At 50.1% G+C, this 20441-nt stretch overlaps 1 protein-coding gene across 1 annotated transcript in view; it reads right to left on the minus strand.

Moving 5' to 3' along the window:
- Nucleotides 1–2388: 2388 nt before the first annotated feature.
- LOC140397029 (max dimerization protein 1-like) overlaps nt 2389–20441 on the minus strand; it is a 29022-nt gene continuing 10969 nt past the window's right edge. Inside the window, exons 2-4 of the mRNA XM_072486075.1 lie at nt 11784–11898; nt 10032–10191; nt 2389–7789 (exon numbers count right to left, since the gene is read on the minus strand). Of these exons, the coding sequence (XP_072342176.1) occupies nt 7599–7789; nt 10032–10191; nt 11784–11898 (466 nt within the window). The 3' untranslated portion in view covers nt 2389–7598. The remainder of the gene's footprint in view (nt 7790–10031; nt 10192–11783; nt 11899–20441) is intronic.

Raw genomic sequence — 20441 nt, forward strand, 5'->3', positions numbered from 1 at the left:
TCAAACAACAGGGAGTTTTTTTTTTATAAAACAAGAGGCATTAAAATTCTTCCAGATCTACATAGTGCCTCAACAGCACCAGGGGCAAAATTCTCCGTAATCGGCGCGATGTCCGCCGACCGGCGCCAAACACGGCGCGAATCAGTCCGGCATCCCGCCGCCCCAAAGGTGTGGAATCCTCCGCCCCTTGACCGGCCGAGCCCTAACCTTGAGGGGCTAGGCCCGCGCCGGACTTATTTCCGCCCTGCCAGCTGGTGGGAAAGGCCTTTGGTGCCCCGCCAGCTGGCGCGGAAATGACAATGCCGGGCGGCGCATGCGCGGGAGCGTCAGCTCACGGCATCCCCGCGCATGCGCAGTGGAGGGAGTCTCTTCCGCCTCCGCCATGGTAGAGACCGTGGCGAAGGCAGAAGGAAAAGAGTGCCCCCACGGCACAGGCCCGCCCGTAGATCAGTGGGCCCCGATCACTGTGGGGGCACCCCCCCCGGGGCAGATCGCCCCGCACCCCCCCCCCCCCCCCCCCCCAGGACCCCGGAGCCCGCCCGCGCCGCCATTGTCCCGCCGGTAAGAGAGGTGGTTTAATCCACGCCGGCAGGACAGGCATTCTAGCAGCGGGACTTCGGCCCATCCGGGCCGGCGAATCGCCGGGGAGGGGGGGGGGGCCCGCCAACCGGCACGATTCCCGCCCCCGCCGAATCTCCGGTGCCGGAGAATTCGGCAACCAGCGGGGGCGAGATTCACACCAGCCCCCGGCGATTCCCCGACCCAGCCGGGGGGGGGGGGGGGGTCAGAGAATCTCGCCCCAGGTTTCAATACCGGCTTTGGGTCACTGACTGTGTGGAGTTTGCACTTTTGTGTCTGCGTGGGTTTCCTCCTGGTGCTCCTACAGTCCAAGGATGTGTCGGTTAGTTGGGGTTACGGGTATAGGGTGGGGTAAGAGGCCTAGATAAGGTGCTCTTTCAGAGGGTCGCTGCAGACTCGATGGGCCAAATTTCCTCATTATGCAGTGTAGGAATTCTATGATGTTTTTCCTACCAAGACGTATGTAATTTGTAACTTCAGATCACATCCACCCACCTTCAGCTGCTTCATCAATGACTGCCCTTCCATCACAAGGGCCCTTCCATCACAAGGTCATAGTGGGGATGTTCGCTGATGACTGCACAATGTTCAGCACCATTCGCGACTCCTCAGATACTGAAGCAGTCCATGTCCAAATGCAGCAAGACCTGGACAATATCCAGGCTCGGGGCTGACAAGTGGCAAGTTACATTGGCGCCACACAAGTGCCAGGCAATAACCATCTCCGACATGAGGGAATCTAACCATCGCCCCTTGACATTCAATGGCATTACCATCGCTGAATCCCCCACAATCAACATCCTGGGGGTTACCATTGACCAGAAACTGAACTGGACCCAGCCATATAAATACTGTGGCTACCAGAGCAGGTCAGAGGCTGGGAATCCTGCGGAGAGTAACTCACCTCCTGACTCCCCAAAGCCTGTCCACCATCTACAAGGCACAAGTCAGGAGTGTGATGGAACACTCTCCACTTGCCTGGATGAGTGCAGCTCCCAACAACACTCAAGAAGCTCAACACCATCCAGGACAAAGCAGCCCCGCTTGATCGGCACCCCATCCACAAACTTTCACTCCCTCCACCACCGACGCACAGTGGCAGCCGTGTGTACTATCTACAAGATGCACTGCAGCAACTCACCAAGGCTCCTTCGACACCTTCCAAACCCACGACCTCTACCATCTAGAAGGAGAAGGGCAGCAGATACCTGGGAACCCCACCACCTGGAGGTTCCCCTCCGAGTCACTCACCATCCCGGCTTGGAAATATATCCATAGAATCCCTACAGTACAGAAGAAACCCATTCAGCTGCCTCGAAAAAGAGTACTCTACCCAGATCCACTTCCCTCATCCTATCCCTGTAACCCCGCACATTGATCATGGCCAATCCACCCAACCTGCACATCTTTGGACTGTGGGAGGAAACCGGAGCGCCCGGAGGAAACCCACGCAGACACGGGGAGGATGTGCAGACTCCGCACAGTCACCCAAGGCCGGAATTGAACCGGAGTCCCTGGCGCAGAGGCAGCAGTGGTGACCACTGTGCTACTCTAACAGCACTGTGGGTGTACCTACACCTCAGGGACTGCAGCGATTCAAGGCGGCTCACCATCACCTGAGGGGAAGCTAGGGATGGGCAATAAATGCTGAGCCTGGCCAGCGATGCCCATTTCTCAAATTAATTTGCAAAAACACCAGTTATCATCTACATTTTAGAGTCAGTAATGCTTTGGAAATTCGTCAATGATAGCCTCAACAAAGAAAAAAAAATCACACTAAGGTTTACATATCACAACAGAGACAGAAAGTAATGAAATAAATTGTTTTTTTAATCTCATACAACAGTTGAACAATACATTAAGTATACATACACACAGCAACACGTCTAACACAAAGTAGGCTAAAAACATATACTACCTGGAATAAGAAACCCCACTGTATGGTCCTGGCAGAGTATGGGAGGTTGGGAGAAAGGCGATTAACAAAGGATTACGCCCTCACCTCTGTCGATATCGTGTTCAGGGTCACATCTGTAAATTCAGCTGGCGGTTAAATGCTCATCTTCCCCAGCTGATCCAGTGCAGAACTTGGGACGTGGCGGGAAAGGAGTGCTGGAAAGATCGCTGAAGGGGAAACTAAATGAGGGCTGTGAGAAGCCATTTTGATTGGGTCCAAAGGGGGGGGCATAATAGACTCGTTCGAACAACGGCCAACGTAATTAACGGGTGGTGCACGCAGGATCACGGCAGCAGTTGCCCAGACTCCAAATCTTCTCTCCGAAACGTCGGAGAGACTTGATGATGGAGGGAGGGGTGGGTAGCTCACTCGTGGCTTATTTCAGGTTAGCTTCCATAGCGGCCCGATAGCACTCTCTCTTCCCTTGTAGCAGAGATGGTGGGCGGAGGAGGGAAGCTTCCAAAGAAAGCATTTAAATCTTAAAAATGAAAATAAAAGGTCTAAACTCTCCTATTGAAAATTAATCCCAGTCGCCCCCCACCACCCCTCACACTATTGCTGCATCTTAATGGTGGGCCCACCCGCACGTGACGATGAGCACAATGTTAAAAGCAAACCTGGTACAGGCTGAGGCCTTCTATTTCACTTCAGGCTTCGAGCTGATGAAGGGCTAATAGACACAGTGTTGCCGAAACTGGAAGTCAGCCAGAAGGTAATATTAAAATAGTTAAGAGCTACTGTTTTAGTAGAGGTTTCAATGGAGGGGGGGGGGGGGGGGGGGGGGATGTGGCTACTTCATAAATGGAGAAAGAAAAAGTGCACGCGCTCAACAAGACGGGAACAGAATTTAATCCGCCTCCCCTCATCCCTTGCTATCTAACTTGGCTGAGATGCCCGAGAGCTGCCAAGGATTCCGGTATTCCCGAGCCCTGGCCGACATATGTAAGTGGAACCTGTGTCAAACCGGTGCCGGGAGCCAGCTTGGAGGAATTCCGTCACCCTTCTCTCGCTCTTGGTAATGCATTGCTGATTGTAATTTTGCCGCATTCCAATCCAAACGTACAAAGTTCAGGAACTGCAGTGCCAAATGGGACTGACACAGAAAACATGCTCACCATCCACTCGCAAGCTGTCGATCGGGGAGTATATGGCGTGTACAAATATCGGGATGAAATATCTGGAGGGGGGGGGGGGGGGGGGGGGGGTGTGGAGAAGAGAAGGCACAGTCACGCCATCGCGAAACGGGTCAATCGAAACATTTCGGTAGTGTATCTCCAAAAGTGCTCAAGTTCAGATACAAAAAAGGCAGGCTTCTGCCAACGAGGCACCCTCGTTCGCACGATGGAGGACAAGTAGACACTTTGGGCGCCAAGTCCATGCACAAGTTGCTCTGCAAAGAATCCGGAGGCCTTTCATCATTGCGACTCTGGTCTTATCGTGCACCATCTCATTGGGGTGGGCAACGCATTTCTGGCTGGGGAAAGTGTTGAAAAATCCACGTCTGGTATGTGACACCTATCATACCGACATCCCTGACTCGGAAGTGGAGGAGAGTGATTTACTCACAGTTTTAGAGCCCTGTCAACTAGCTCAAGGCGTTACCGTGTCTTCCACTTTCATAACTTATGGGGCTGTGGGTCAGATAGTGAGGATTTTGGCGAGGGCAATTTAAAGTCTTTTTGGACCAGCTTATCTGTACCAATATGCCCAGTGACAACACTGGATAACATTGATGGTGTTTGAGTGGTCGTTTAATTTTTGCCTCGTTAGATCAGCAATATAATTCAAAAGGAGAACAAATTGTGCAGCTTTTAAGTCGAAAATTCCTTTGCGCCTATTAGTGCGAGAAGGATTAGTGCAATTGTGAAACTGGCGCATCAGAGGCACTACTGCAAACCAAAGAGATGGGTAGGGCGGGAAAAACAGGAGGCTGGGGAGGGAATAGCCACTTCAAAACAAACAAAAAAGTCACACTTTTCGGTATTGTCTCTGCTCTGCAGGGTGGCACGATCAGGGCAACATGCCAAATGCCCAGCATTCGCTCGAAACCCTTTGGGCAACCAAATTGCACAGAGTCTGTCAGCAAATCTTTTCAAAAAGGGGAAGGAGTAGATGCTGGTGTGATCAGTAATGGCGTACACATCGCCAAGAGGAATTTCTCTACTGGCCTTCCCCTGACCCATTCTTGCTGACAGGAAGTTATTAATGCTATAGTTAGGGTGCCCGGGGAGGTAGTGCCAACAGCTGGAGTGCAGTGGATCAGCGGTGTAGGTGCTATTCTGTGGGCAGAGAGGAGGATAGGAGCAGCTTCGCACTTTTAATGGAGTGGAACGGCTGGATTCAGTGCTGGCACCCAACTGCAGGTGATGTTACTCTCGATGCAATGACTGGGGTGGGGACTAAGGGCTGGACTGTGCAAGGGAGGTACACGAACACGTGCACAGCACACATGCCACACACCAATAAAAAGGGGAGTGAAGAGTGAACGGGAGGACAGCCGAAGCCAGGGCCTTCAATACAGCCCGGTTAAACAGACAAGACACTAGGCATCTCTTGGAGGCAGCCTTTCAAACAGTGAGCGATCGGAAGCTGGCATCTGCAGCACGGTGCTGTACACCAGGACAAATGGGGCACCGGTACATAGAAACACAAGTGTTCAAGGCTGTGATGGATGGATTTGCAATCAGGAAGGGAGAGTTGAGGATTATTGCATCACAAGTCATGATCTCATTGAATGGCAGAGCAGGACTCAACGGGCAGAAAGGCCACCTTCTACAAATTGAACCCTGACCCAATTCCGATGAAGAGTTCTGGACTGATGGCAGAGGGGCCATGAGAGAAATGCCCTGGGTCTACATTGCCGAGAAAGAATCCAGTTTCTTTAAAGATCTTTTGAGCTTTTGAAGCTTTTTTTTTTTTTTAACCTTCCCAAAGCCAGACACTTCTTCAGATCTGCTGTGGACAAATCTTGGGAGTGCGGGTTTCACTTTAGCAGTGCGAAGATAAAACCGTGGAACTGGCCTCTTTTTTCCAAGATGGCTGCCGGTTTGGCTCACAGAGGACGTCAGGCCAAGGATTGGATTTTATAAACGCAAGCACTTCCTCGGAGAAATCGAAAAATTACAAAACAAACTATTGCTTTCAAACAGGAAAGAGAGCAGGCATCCTTTTCCACAGTGCAACATGTTAAAGATATAAATAGACAGTAAGGGTTTGACACCAAATAAATTGATTAAAGACAAATAAAAAGCTCAGGCTGCCTTCACTATCATCTTAGGCAGAGCGAAACTGGAGTTTGGACTGCACAGTGCTGATAGTAAACAGGCAGCTCACCAAAGTAGTCTGGGTCCACTTACAGGAGCAATGGAGTATTCTCAAATATTGAACATCGAATCCCAACAATGAAGGAGGCCCAGTGACCAGTGAAAGAGCACCCTGCCTAGGCCCACTCCCCCGCCTTATCCCCATAACCCCACCTAACCTTTGGACACTAAGGGCAATTGATCATAACTTGCACATCTTTGGGGGCACCCGGAGGAAACCCACGCAGACACAGGGAGAACGCTACATAGACAGTCATCCGAGGTGGGAACTGTGAGGCAGCGGTGCTAACCATTGTGCCACCTAACCTCCAGACTAACTAAATCCCAGTGTTTAGATTTATTTTCCGCGCACTCTCATTTGATCCCCGGCTGCATTTACACCTCGCCGGTACTTGGAAACAGCCAGGGGCGACTGGACCTGCTGAGGAATGCCATCCCAAGACAGCTTAGCCATGGGGGGAGTGAGCACACGCGGCAGGGGTTCTGCTGCTCAGCAGGGAGGTGCTGTACTTGGCGTGGGCAAAGTGCTAAATGACATTGGACGTTATGGATCCTCGGGACACCAGAGTTGTAATCCCACCACACGTGCCCTATGTAACACCCAGTCTTCAGCTGCATTTTGAAGGAAGTTAAACCTGGCCCACTCGGGAGGGGGGCATGGTCCGTCCAAAGAACTTGGGGCCTTACACTTCAAACTCAGAAGGCACAATACATCCTTAAAAGAAAAAGACCTGGAGTCGGAGACTCAAACTTCAAATTTAAATGGAAAATGCTCAGAGTTCTATCGTACCAAACTTTTAGAAAATCTGTTACATCGTACGAGGTTGGGCCTGCTTGCACCAATGAATTCAAGCAAGACGCCTTTTAAAAAAAGTGCAGCTTTCGTTCCACACCACCACCCCCCCTCCCAAAACTCAAGGAGCCTCACTGACATGGCAGTTTAACATTTAAAGACAGGTTTTCAAACCCGGCTTGCCAATGCCTATCCTCAAATGACATTAGAGAATGATTGTTATTTACCGCATGAGGAACTCCCTGCACTGTATTCGTCTCTTAGAATGGGAAAGGGGACGGCATAGGAAAGGAAGCAGGCATCGAATAAAACGCACTCAAAATTGATCCATTATTGATTGCGAACATACAGTACCGATTATAAATAAACCCATCTTCATTAATCCACATTAAGAGTTGTATAAAAATTGACGTTTTTTTTTGCTGAATTTGTTGAAGACATGAGGTAACTTCTCTCGGTTAAACAAGTTTAAGGTAGAGAATGCAAGTAATACAAGGTGCGCGCCAGACTAAATTGCCACATCGAGGCTCCTGGGCAGGATAGACCCAAGCGTGTGGTAAGAGGCAGCACCCTGCGTGAAGTGCTCATTCCCTACTGCTGATACAAGCGTTAAAAGTGCCTTCAAACATAATTGGGAAGGAGGGGGGGGCGGGGAAAGAAAAGTAGTAAAAAAAAAATGGGAGAGAATGAACGCAACAAACAACCACATGAAAAGCAAAGCGAGAACTGTGGAGAATACGAGACGTCCCTTCGGAGAGGAGCCCTCTCGCTCTCCCCTCTCCAAATCTTCTGGGCTTAGTGCACATCGTTTTGTCAATGCAAGTCTTCAGGAGGTAATAATGCGCAGTGAATGGGGGAAGAAAGACTCGTGCTACTCAACACCAAGTCCAAGACTGGAGTTGCAATGCATTGTGTGATAGAAGGTTCCGACTGCACCCGCTTTGCTTTATAGGCCAGCCTGTCCCTTGAGGGGGCTTGGCAGCAGTTTCATTCTCTTGATCTCAGTACTGAAGTAGCCCTCGTCGCTGCAGTTGCTCCTCACACTGATCTGTTCATCAGAGTCACTCACACTGCTATTGCTCCAGTCTAGGTCTCCTGACAGGTATTCGGTGCTCTCGACATCCACGTCCACATCTTCTGCAGGAAACACGGGAGAGAAAAAGATCAGCTTTAGGGCCGACAGTCGCAAAAAAAAAAAAAAAAACCTATGCCGTCCTCCATCTTGTCTAGGCAGCCATTTTACTTTTCACTCACATTTCACTCCACAAATTGAATTGCTGCAAATACTTTTACGCGTCGGCAGACGATTGTTTATCACAGCATGTGAGCATTTATTGCCCATTCCCAATTGCCCTTTAATTGAGTGCCCATTCCTGAGGGAAGTTAAGAGTCAATCACATTGCCGTGGGACTGGAGTCACATGTGGGCCAGGCTGGATAAGGATGGCAGATTTCAGTCTTTAAAAGGAACCAGTATGGGTTTTTAAACACCAAATCACTGATAATTTCACGTTTACCAGTGACTTCAGAATAGAATCGGAGAACATTGACAGCACAGAACGATGCCACTTGGCCCATCGAGTCTGTGCCGGCCCAGCCTCATCCCACTTTTCCAGCTGTTGGACCAAATGCAGGGGTGCATATCCAAAAATCTTTGAAACGAGTGGAGGATTTCAGCCACTCTATCCAGGCCCCCCACGGTGTTGTACCGCCCAATCTAATCTCCCCGCCCCTTCGCTCCTCTGTTCGGAGGAGAACAGCTCCGGCCTATTGAGCTTTTGAGTCTAGATTTTTAGGAAAAAATCTAATCGATTTTTAACTCCTTACCTGCCACGGTGGGACTTGAACCAGTGGCTTTAGCCTCGGAATTACTAGTCAGGTGACATTACTAATCCCCCACTGCCTCACTATTTCTCATTTTTAAGAAGTACATACGTGAATGGGAATTTATTTGCCACTTGGGGGAAAAAAATGATTAAATGGGATGTGGATGTCGCTGGCTGGCCCAGCATTTATTGTCCATCCCTAGCTGCCCCTCGAGAAGGTGGTGGGTGAGCCGCCTTTTTGAGCCGCTGCAGTCCGTGTGGTGTAGGTACACCCACAGTGCTGTTAGGGAGGGAGTTCCATGAACGGCCGATATATTTCCAAGTCGGGATGGTGAGTGACTTGGAGGGGAACCTCCAGGTATCTTGTCCTTCCAGATACAGTTAAGGGCTGGTTTAGCACAGGGCTAAATCGCTGGCTTTGAAAGAAGGCCAGTAGCACGGTTCCCGTACCGACTCCCCGAACAGGCGCCGGAATGTGGCGACTAGGGGCTTTTCACAGTTACTTCATTTGAAGCCTACTTGTGACAATCAGCGATTTTCATTTCATTTTTCATTTCAGTTGCCGTGGGTTTGGAAGGTGCTGCCTAAGGAACATTGGTAATGATCCCGACTATTAGGGTATAAGTTTCTTGCACCTGTTTGAACACTTAATTATAAAATCCCTACAGTGCAGAAAGAGGCCATTTGGCCCATTGAGATTTCCACCTTGACCCACTGTCCTATCCCCATGACTCCACCTAACCTGCACGTCCCTGGATACCAAGGCAATTTAGCATGACCAATCCACCTAACCCACACATCTTTGAACACTAAGGAGTAATTTATCATGACCAATTCACCGAAACCGCACATCTTTGGACTGTGCGAGGAAACCGGAGCACCCGGAGGAAACCCACACAGACACGGGGAGAACGTGCAAACTCCACATAGACAGTCACCCAAGGTTGGGTTTGAACCCGGGTCCCTGATGCGGTGAGGCAGCAGTGCTAACTACTGCGCCACCGCGCCGCCCCCTCAACTTAAAACACCAAAGTGATAGGTGGGGAGAGCCATTTTGAGAGATGATTTGTAGTCTTATTTCATGACCCTGCTCGATGATCCATTTTACACACAAGGAGCAGCATTCTGACCAATATCATTGCAAGGCCCTCGCTCTTAACTGGAGTAGAATCTTCTGCGGGCCACTTCAACCCTCCAATCCTGCCTCGGAATTTCTGCGTATTTACGTTTTGAGCTCAACCTGAGCTTTTTAAGAGTTTCGAACCACCAAGTGTGGTGTGAGTCATTTGTCAGGACTCTGGCTGAGAAATAAATAAACAACCACCCAAGTCTCACTCACCTCATCAAAACAAATAAAAAAAGGTGGAAGGCACAACCCTTCCGTTGCTACGTGACTGAAGCAGGTTGAACACGCGAGGATGAATCCTAAACTCTAAAAATAGACTCGCCTATTCATCCCCAGAGCAATTTTGCAATCATGCAATTAAGAATGTCAGGCATCCTTCAGGCAATCAAAGCCACGGCAGACAACGATTCCGGCATTTGGGAGTTTACCTTGATCAGAATCGGATCGGTCGGAAGAGACGGTCGATCCGACGCTGTCCGTCCGCGTCCTCTCCACACTCAGCAGTTCCAGCTGCCGCTGCAAATGACGCTGCTCCCGTTGTAAATGGTCAATCTGATGGAGAGCCCTTTTGTCGATTTCTTCCAGTGTCTGAAGGAGGAAAACGGCACAAAATGTTGCTGACGCACATTCACACGGACCAGCAAGCACAGGGGTTTAACCGTGGCGCTCTCGCAAGGGGAGTGCGCTTGCCTTCGTGGTGTTAGTGTCAACTTGTGCAGCGGGAACATCTCCCGAGAAACACAGATCGGCAGAATTGACCCTCTGCTAACAGCTAGGGTCAAACATTCCCCGGGAGCAGCTAGCTTTCTCCAACAGGACAAATGAGGGGACCAGAGAGTCGCAGAATTATTACGGTGCAGAGGAGGCCATTCAGCCCATCGTCTCTGCACCTGCTTTCCCAACGGTCACCGTGACTTAGTGCCGTTCCCCTACCTCTTCCCCACACCCCTGGGCATTGTTTCTATTCAAATAATCACCCAATACCCTCTGGAACGCCTCGATTGAAGCTGCCTCCATCACACTCCCAGCCAGTGCATTCCAGACCCAAACCACTCACTGGGAATTATTTTCTCACATCACATTTCATAGGATCATAGAATTTAAAGTGCAGAAGGAGGCGCATCGAGTCTGCACCGGCCCTTTGAAAGAGCGCCTCACCTAATCCCACACCTTCATCCTATCCCCGTAACCCCAACTTTTTTTTGGACACTAGAGGCAATTTAGCTTCGTCAATCCACCTAACCCGCACGTCTTTGGACTGTGGGAGGAAACCGGAGCGCCCGGAGGAAACCCACGCACACACGGGGAGAACGTGAAGACTCCGCACAGACAGTGACCCAAGTCGGGAATCGAACCTGGGACCCTGGAGCTGGGAAGCAACTGTGCTAACCACTGTGCTACCGTGCTGCCTTCTTTCGCAAATCACTTTAAATCTGTGGCCCTCTCATTCTCGATCCTGTTCCGAGCAAGAACGGTTTCTTCCTGTCTGCTCTGTCCAGCCCCTTCATGAATTTGAACATCTCTATCAAATCCCCTCTCAGCCTCCTTCTCTCCCAGGAGAACAGACCCAACCTCTCCAATCTATCCTCACAACCGAAGTTTCTCATCCCTGAACCATTCTTGTGAACCTCTTCTGCGCTCCCTCCAATGTGTTCACATCCTTCCCATAGTGTGGCCCCAGAACTGTGCACAATATTCCAGCTGAGGTCGAAGTAGTGTCTTGTATACATTCAGAATAAGCTCCTCGCTCTCGCATTCTGAATCCTATTAATAAATGCAGGATACTATATTCTTTATAAGCTGCTATCTCCACCTGTCCTGCCATCTTCAATGATCAATGTAGATATACACCGAGGTACAACTGCTCCTGCATCCCTTGAACAATTTTCTCCCTTATTTTATATTGTTTGTCCATATTGTTCGTCCCCCCCCACCCCCCCCCAATATCCCCCCCTCCTCGTATCCCCCCCTCCTCCCCCTTTCAGTCATCCCCCAAAGTCTACCTATCCGACCGATCTTTAGGTCACCTATCAGAACACCTCGTGTGACTTGGTGTCACAATCCCTCTGCCAAGAGGGATCATGGGATACTTGACCACATGACAGGCGCTATATAAATGCACATTGCCACTGGGAGCCTGGGCTGATGACCCGAGCCGCTTCCCCCGCCCGGAAACTCACCTTGATATGCATTGTGGCTTTCATGAGCAAACTGAGTGTGGTGTGTCTGCTGTTCTCAGCTCCCACTGGCACCAATTCTTTCAACCGCTCCAAGCAAAGTCGCAGGTGGGCCCGCCTGATTTAAAGAAAAAGTATTTCACTCGTGTGTGTGCGTGTGTCCCCAGAAAGGGCAGGAGGTGAAAGGGCAACAGTTCAGGGCAAACAAGCGTTTTATGAACGGAATCAGTGACACTGGGATACAAACCAGCTCAGACGTCCCCACCAAATCCCACGACGATCACGATGGCAGCAAAGAAGCTTTTAATTCTGGACTCCACGAAGCAACGTGAAGAGGAATTCGATCATCACGCTAAGCGGCCAACACAATCAGACAATTTCTGATGCTATAACACAAGCGCGCCGCACTTTCCCCAGTTGCTATAGTGAAACATTGAACTGTCGGCTGATGTGCGAGTGAGTACTAAAAGGAGTGCTGCATCGTCAGAGGTATTCCAAGTAGGCCAGGGGTAATCCTACAACCTGACCAATGTCCCCTCGCTAACAGGGCCTTCTGGATAAGTGGCCAGCCACTCGGCTTTCCAAAAACTATTTGTGGAGCCTTTGGTTCGAATGATCCCCCTGTCAAACCTTTGCAAGACAAACAAATCTGGGGAAAGAGCCCCTCGAGACTGCTCTGCCATATTATTGCTCCCCCCCCCCCCGGGTCCATCATTCATTGACGCCTCTTCCATCGATCTCCGGGGGCCGAGAGGGAGAGAAATTCCCTCGTCTATGCCTCAATTGGAAGACTCCCTTAGTTTTAAACTCTGCCCCCTGGTTCTCCCATTAGGGTGAAACGTCCTTTCCCCATCCTCCCTGGAAACGTTCCCTCAGGATCTTTGGTGTTTCAATAGATTGACTCTTAGTCGCCACTGGATGCAGGTCCAAGCTTTCCTCATAAGACAACTCGCCATCCCAGGAATCATGGAGTGAACCTTCTCTGAACGCCACAACGCTCTTGCCTAAATACGGACCAGAGGTGTACACCGTACTCCAGATGTGGCCTCATCAGGGCCCTTATATGGATCTCGTTCTGAGTCTGGAGGAGTCCGATTTGCCAATATAAACCAAATGGTCTTCCCTGGACTAACTATATTGAGAGCTGAGAGTGATGGAGTTGAGAGTGTGAACGTCAATGCATTAAAAGGTGCCACAACACACCTGTTAACTGTTCCTGATCAACAAGGCCTTGCGTTAGGCCAGTCGAGAATTTGTTGCTTCCGAACCTGTTGCCCTCGAATGCAACAGTCTACAAAACTGCATTTATGGCCATCTGTCATGGAGGGCAGAGCCTGAAGAAGCTATTTGAAACATACAAACTAGGAGTAGGCCATTCGGCCCCCTCGGGCCTCATTCAATATAATGGATAATCCTCGACGCCATCTTCCCACTTTCCCCTCATGCCCCTTGATGCTATTAAAATCTAAACAATTATCGATCTCTTTCTTGTAAACATTCAATGACTTGGCCTCCACAGCCTTCTCTGGTACTGAATTCCACAGGTTCGCCACCACTTTCAATTAAGAAATTTCTCCTCATATCTTAGTCCCAAATGGTCCGCTCTATATCCTAAGATTCTGTCCCCCAGTAACGGCCAAGTGACCCTCCGCTGCACTCCCTCTCTGGCAGCTATATCCTTTCTTAGTCAGGGAGTCTGCACAAAATACTCCAGGTGTGGTCATACCAAGGCCTTGTATAACTGCAGCACTTCTGAACACAAAATTGGTGTGGCATGTACCTACTGAAATGGAAAACTATTCCACGCACAAATCCATTATCAAAAAGAAACGGAGGCCGGGAAACATCCAATGCTCCAAGTCTTGTTTAAAAAGTTTTTGCACGGTACCAAAACTGCCTGTGCTTTTTCAGAACGGAGAGATCAAATGTTGTTGTTTTCGGAGGTACAAAATGTCAGGAGTATGGCTCCATAAAAAAATACGCTATTAAATCTCGGTCCAACGGGCGGGGGACTTCAGCTCCGAGGCTAGATTGGAGAAGTTGGGAAGGTTTCCCGGAGAATTGGACCATCGAATTTCAAAACCACCTGAAGCCAGAACGGATTTGGATGAGGGCCTGCATGTAAAGCCCGGAAGTGAATGCCTTGATATCATTGTTTCCTGGTGCTGCTCTGCATGCTTGGTGCTTACGAATCAGCCTGGAGTGGGCCCGATGCTAGGGTAAGGGTGTACATTCGTTTCGCACAACCCTGCAAAGCTCGCGGTCCCACACTGCTTCCTCCCGTGCTGGATGAGCTGTGTGGATGATGCAACGCAAGCTGACAATGTCAACCTGTTCGAGTCAGGCATCAGTTGGTACTGCCTCGACTGGAACGGCGTCACCTGCCCACAGATTAGCCAGGCACACTGCTGTTCCCCGGGCTGCTGGGGAACAAGCTGTTCAGAAACCTCTCGCTATTCTCCAGGCAGGCCAGAGGTAACACTGCTCTGTCCAGAACCCTCGCCATTCTCAACACCTCTCCTTGAAGTAGAAAAGTCCCAACTACCCCAATCTATCCTCGTAGCTGAAGTGCCTTATCCCGGAAAACATGTTTTGGAACTGGATTTAATAGTTTCTTTTTCAAAAAGGCCACACTCCTGACATTTAGTACCTCCGAATGCATTAATATTTAATCTTCCAGTTCTGGAAAAGCACACGGTGCTAAAAACTTGCCAAACAAGACTTGGAGCTTTGCACGTTTCCTAGTCTCCATTTCACCAGCCGCCAACATCAGCAACAACAACACAGATCGAATAGATTCCTGCTGTGGGTGGATCTGGCTTTGACTTAATATCGGCGGGCTGTTCAACTGTCGACCAGGTTCCTATCTGTCCAGCAGGAGAGTGGGAGCTGGCAGGTCAGTTGTCTCCCTCTCTATCCCAGATGCGCTGAGCTCCAATGATCCGCACTCTCACACTGGCCAAGATCAGCTCATTTGGATCAGCATCCAACTTGGATTTGGGTTCATTGTCATGTTTACCGAGGTACAGTGAAGTGTATTATTCTGCGTAGTCCAGGCAGATCGTTCCTTACATGAAAAACATAGGACATATGATGGGGTGGTACGGCGGTTAGCACTGTTGCTTCACAGTGCCAGGGTCCCAGGTTCGATTCCCGGCTTGGGTCACTATCTGTGCGGAGTCTGCACGTTCTCCCCAGTGTCTGCGTGGGTTTCCTCCGGGTGCTCCGGTTTCCTCCCACAAGTCCTGAAAGACGTGCTTGTTAGGTGAATTGGACATTCTGAATTCTCCCTCTGTGACCCGAACAGGCGACGAGGGGATTTTCATAGTCACTTCAGTGCAGTGCTAATGTAAGCCTACTTGTGACACTAGTAAAGATTATTTTGGATTCTTAAAATACACAATGTAAATAAATAGACATCGGTGAAGCAAACGGAGTGTGGTACTACGCAGTAGAGAAGATCCATGAGAGATCAGGTCAGCCCATAAGAGGGTCGTTTAGGAGTCTGGTAACAGCGGGGAAGAAGCTGTTTTTGAATCTGTTCATGCGTGTTCTCAGACTTCTGTATCTCCTGCCCGATGGAAGAAGTTGGAAGAGTGAGTCAGCCGGGTGGGAGGGGTCTTTGATTATGCTGTCCGCTTTCCCCAGGCAGCGGGAGGTGTAGACGGAGTCAATGGATGGGAGGCAGGTTCGTGTGATGGACTGGGCGGTGTTCACGACTCTAGTTTCTTACGGTCTTGGGCCGAGCAGTTGCCATACCAGGCTGTGATGCAGCCAGATAGCTTCCTCCTGTCTCGACCACTATTTTAGTCCCACTGAGGGGCTTTCTGGCCTTCTCCAGGTCTTGCTGACTCCTGCAGAATCGCACAACGATGAACAATAGTAGCAAGGGGCCATTTAGGCCAGCCAGCCTCTGCTCGCTTTTCTGTGGAACCATCTGACTTATCCCACTTTCCTGTTCTCCCCACCCCCCCCAGTCTTGATCCAATTTTCTTTTCAAAAAGTCAACCTGCTTTGACCTACGATGCCTTCACAACCACTCACTCTGTAAAGAGCCTCTTTTTGTTTCTGATCACTTTATATTGGTGTCGTCTAGTTAATGGGCCTGCTGGAACTGGAAATAGTTTGTGTCACATTTAATCTGTCCTGCTTGGAGTTCAACCCCAGCTTCTCCACAGATTTGAAGCTCCTCACCCTCACGGGTGGTACAGCGCCATTCTGGAAAATCTCTTCAAGGCCTTTCCCCCCCCACCCCCCCCCCAAGGCCGCAACAGCCTCCCTGAGGTGTGCAGTGCTCAGAATCTCCCTCCAATCTGACCGGCACTATTTTCTGTTCCCCACCCAACCCACTTTTATCAAGTCAGAGTTTTCCACCACAGAAAGAGGCTCTTCGGCCCGTCAGAATTCTCCTCGTCTCGGTCTTAAATGAGCGACCTTTTGTTTTTAAGCAGTGACCACCCAATTCTAAATTCTCCCAAAAGAGGAAACATTCTCTCTACATCCACCCTGTCAATACCCCCCAGGATATTAAATGTGCCGATAGTCAGCTCTTCAGCCCAGGCGACATCCTGGTGAATCTCCTCTGCACCCTCTCTAGTGCAATCACATCCTTCCTATAGAGTGGCGACGAGAACTGCACACAGTACTCTAGCTGTGACCTAACCAGCGTTTTATACAGCTCCACCATAACCGCTCTTATAGTCTATACCTCGGCTAATAAAGGCAAGTATCCCATCTGCCTTCTTAACCACCTTATCTACCTGTCCTGCTGCCCTCAGTGATCTATGGATATGTACCTCAAGGTCCCTCTGCTCCTCTGCACGTCCCACAGTTCATTGTGTATTCCCTTGTCTTGTTAGTCCCCCCACAATGCAACACCTCACACTTTTCAGGGTTAAATTCCATTTGCCACCGTTCTGTCCACCTGACCAGCCCGTCTACATTGTATATTTAGATCCATTCTGTCACACCAGGGGCTGGTTTAGCACAGGGCTAAATCGCTGGCTTTGAAAGCAGACCAAGGCAGGCCAGCAGCACGGTTCAATTCCCGTACCAGCCTCCCTGAACAGGCGGCGGAACGTGGCGACTAGGGGCTTTTCACTAACTTCATTTGAAGTCTACTTGTGACAATAAACGATTTTCATTTCATAAAGACAGCATGGGCAGCACGGTAGCATTGTGGATAGCACAATTGCTTCACAGCTCCAGGGTCCCAGGTTGGATTCCCGGCTTGGGTCACTGTCTGTGCGGAGTCTGCATATCCTCCCAGTGTGTGCGTGGGTTTCCTCCGGGTGCTCCGGTTTCCTCCCACAGTTCAAAGATGTGCGGGTTAGGTGGATCGGCCGTGCTAAATTGCCCCTTAGTGTCCAAAAAAGGTTAAGTGGGGGTTATTGGGTTACGGGGAAAGAGGGTAGGGTTCTCTCTGTAAGGGCCGGTGCAGACTCGATGGGCCGAAAGGCCTCCTTCTGCACTGTAGATTCTATGATAAAGTCCCTTTGATCCCACAGACTTTCATTTTGTGTACGAGTCTGCGAAACCGCTTCGCTAAACAAAACAGCGGGACTTCTCCTAAACCACTGAAAACACAATGCTCATCCCTGGAGACACGCGAGGTAATTGGTGCCAAGTAGGGCGGCACAATGGCACAGCGGTTAGCACTGCTGCCTCAGCACCAGGGACCCGGGTTCAATTCCAACCTTGGGGTCACGGTCTGTGCGGAGTTTGCACGTTCTCCCCGTGTCTGCGTGGGTTTCCTCCGGGTGCTCCGATTTCCTCCCTCAGTCCAAAGACGTGCAGGTTAGGTGGATTGGCATTGTTAAATTACTCCTTAGTGTCCAAAAGGTTCGGAGGGGTTACTGGGTTATGGGAGGGGACTTGTGTCTGGATAGGGAGCTCTTTGAAAGTGTCGGTGCAGACTAAGTGGGTCGAATGGCCTCCTTCTGTGCTGTGATTGCCACTGCTTCCCCTTGAAGCCAGCCCACGGCAGGAGGAACCCGCGGCCACTCACTCCCTGTGTGGAGAGGGTCGCCCATGCTTGGCAACACCAGGGCACCCCAGCCAGAAAGAGGCAGAGTCGGACCGCCCCAAGGAACCTTGTCTGGCCTGCTGACAAAGCGTGCCTCAACCAGGGAGAGCAAACACACCCTGGAGCACATCCCACATTCGGCCCATCGAGGCTACGCCGACCCATGCCCATAACCTAACTGTACATCCCTGGACCCGAAGGGGCAATTTATCACGGCCAGTCCACCTAACCCGCACATCTTTGGACTGTGGGAGGAAACCGGAGCACCCGGAGGAAACCAACGCAGACACGGGGAGGACGTGCAGACTCCGCACAGACAGTGACCCAAGGCCAGAATTGAACCCGGGTCCCTGCAGCGAGGCAGCAGTGCTAATTGCTGTCCATCACCCGGAGTAAAGTTTAAATTTTGTTGGATAAATCCAGCGATACTCAAAAGGGTCGAAAACAAGTCAGTCATCGGAGAGCACAATATACAGGGTTAAATTGAAGCTTTGCTGCTCCAGTAGCAATTAAAGCCGTTTCTGAAAAGTACGATTGCGTGGGGAGTAATTGCTGTCAAGTTGAGCCTCCTCGAGTGAAGAATATGCAGCAAAGCCAGTCTTGCGCTGTACCTCAAAATTCCCCAGACACGGAAACATTCTTTCACAGATCCTGCTCGCCAACATTCTCGCAAAGTGGTTTGCAGGCTGCTTTCGCCGATCCACACGAGAAGGGAAACTGAAAGCTTCAATTCCTGCAGCTGCCTGGGGTTTCACAAGGGCGCCTGTGGAAGCCAAAGGTTGCATCAGCTGACACCCTTGGCCGCTCTCCTTCCCGTCTTTGATGCACTCGATTCAAGGCAGACTGGAGCTTTCGTTATTGGCTGGGGAGGGACCAGCCTTTTGGGTCAGGATGCTCCATCAGGATGTCAGTGCGGACTCAATGGGCCAAATGGCCTTCTGACTTGTAGGAATTCTCTGAAAACGTACCCGGAGATCGCCGCCAATGTTGCTCCTCACCATGCTTTCCTTCAACATCAATTGAAAAACTGGACAGAGGGGCCAGCATGATGGCGCAGTGGTTAGCACTGCAGCCTCACAGCGCCGAGGACCCAGGTTCGATCCTGGCCACGGGTCACTGTCCGTGTGGAGTTTGCACATTCTCCCCGTGTCTGCGTGGGTTTCACCTCCACAACCCAAAGATGTGCAGGGTAGGTGGATTGGCCTCGCTAAATTGCCCCTCAATTGGAAAAAAAGAATTGGGTACTCGAAAATTTAAAAAAGGAAAACCAGACAGCACCAACTCCGGGCGGCCTTTTCTAATTGAATAATAAATAATATAATAACCTTTATTATTGTCACAAGTAGGCTTACATTAACACGGCAATGAAGTTACTGTGAAAATCCCCTCGTCGCCACATTCCGGCGCCTGTTCGGGTACACAGAGAGAATTCAGAATGTCCAATTCACCTAACAGCACGTCTTTCGGGACTTGTGGGAGGAAACCGGAGCACCCGGAGGAAACCCGCGCAGACACGGGGAGAACGTACAGACTCCGCACAGACAGTGACCCAAGCCGGGAATCGAACCTGGGACCCTGGAGCTGTGAAGCAACAGTGCTAACCACTGTGCTACCGTGCAATAAAAAGAATGCCGAAACCTGTGCATATCGGCAGGCATTTTGACGCCGGTCGGAGCATACTGTAGTTAGTAGACAAGGGGGGGGGGGGGGGGTGAAGAAAAGATATCCTCAAATAAAACAAGGTTTTATATAAATCTTTGCCTTTTTCCACATTAGCCAAACAGATGCTGAAACATGATTGGGGTATGCAGAACAGAACAAAATATCACGCTGCCAAGTGCAAGATATGTAGATTTGGTCAAAAGCGCTCCAAATCTTTGCGAGCACTACTTTTTTCTTTTGAGGGGGAAATTGGGCTCTCTTTGCTGGAGAAACAACATCGGCACTCGTGAATTACCCCAAATTAGCTCACGGTCCAACTACCTTCACCATAAACAACTGGCATCAAGTCAATCGAATCTGATCTTTCTGCCACCACTCAGCATGCTGAAAGATGTAGTTACTGTCAGCACGTGTTACAACGTGATTGCAATTATTTCCCTCCCCTATAATTTGTTAGAAAGTCTGCCACAGAAGAGAGCAAAATTGTCACGCATGTTTTTAATTCCTCAGTCAATTAAAAAAGACACGTAATAAATCACTCCTACCCACCTGGAGCTCCCCCCCACCCCCCCCGGACTGTATCATTGTGCTGTAACTCGCCAAATAGAACTCCCAAGATAAAAAGGTACGTGACATTTCTGGTCAACCCCAACAAGGCTTCAGTTTATTCTCGAGCCCACAAACCTACCACAGATAATGAGCTGCTGGTGATACCTTAACCACACAGTTCCCCAAACCGGTTTCAGTTCTTGAGAAACAGGTTTACACGGGTTGAAGATTTCTCCCCTCCCCGTGTGAGTCAATTTCGCAGAGAGAGAGCGAGCGAAAAGGAGAGCGAGCAAGAGAAAAAGGAGAGCCAGAAAGAGAAAAAGAGAGAGAAAAAGAGGGTGAAAGAGAGAAACAGAAAAGGGAGAAAAAGAGAGATAGAGAGAGAGAAAGAGAGAGAGAAAGAGAGAGCGAGAAAGAGAGAGAGA

This window comes from Scyliorhinus torazame, chromosome 20 (genome assembly GCF_047496885.1).
Source record: "Scyliorhinus torazame isolate Kashiwa2021f chromosome 20, sScyTor2.1, whole genome shotgun sequence".
NCBI classification, from domain to species: Eukaryota; Metazoa; Chordata; class Chondrichthyes; order Carcharhiniformes; family Scyliorhinidae; genus Scyliorhinus; species Scyliorhinus torazame.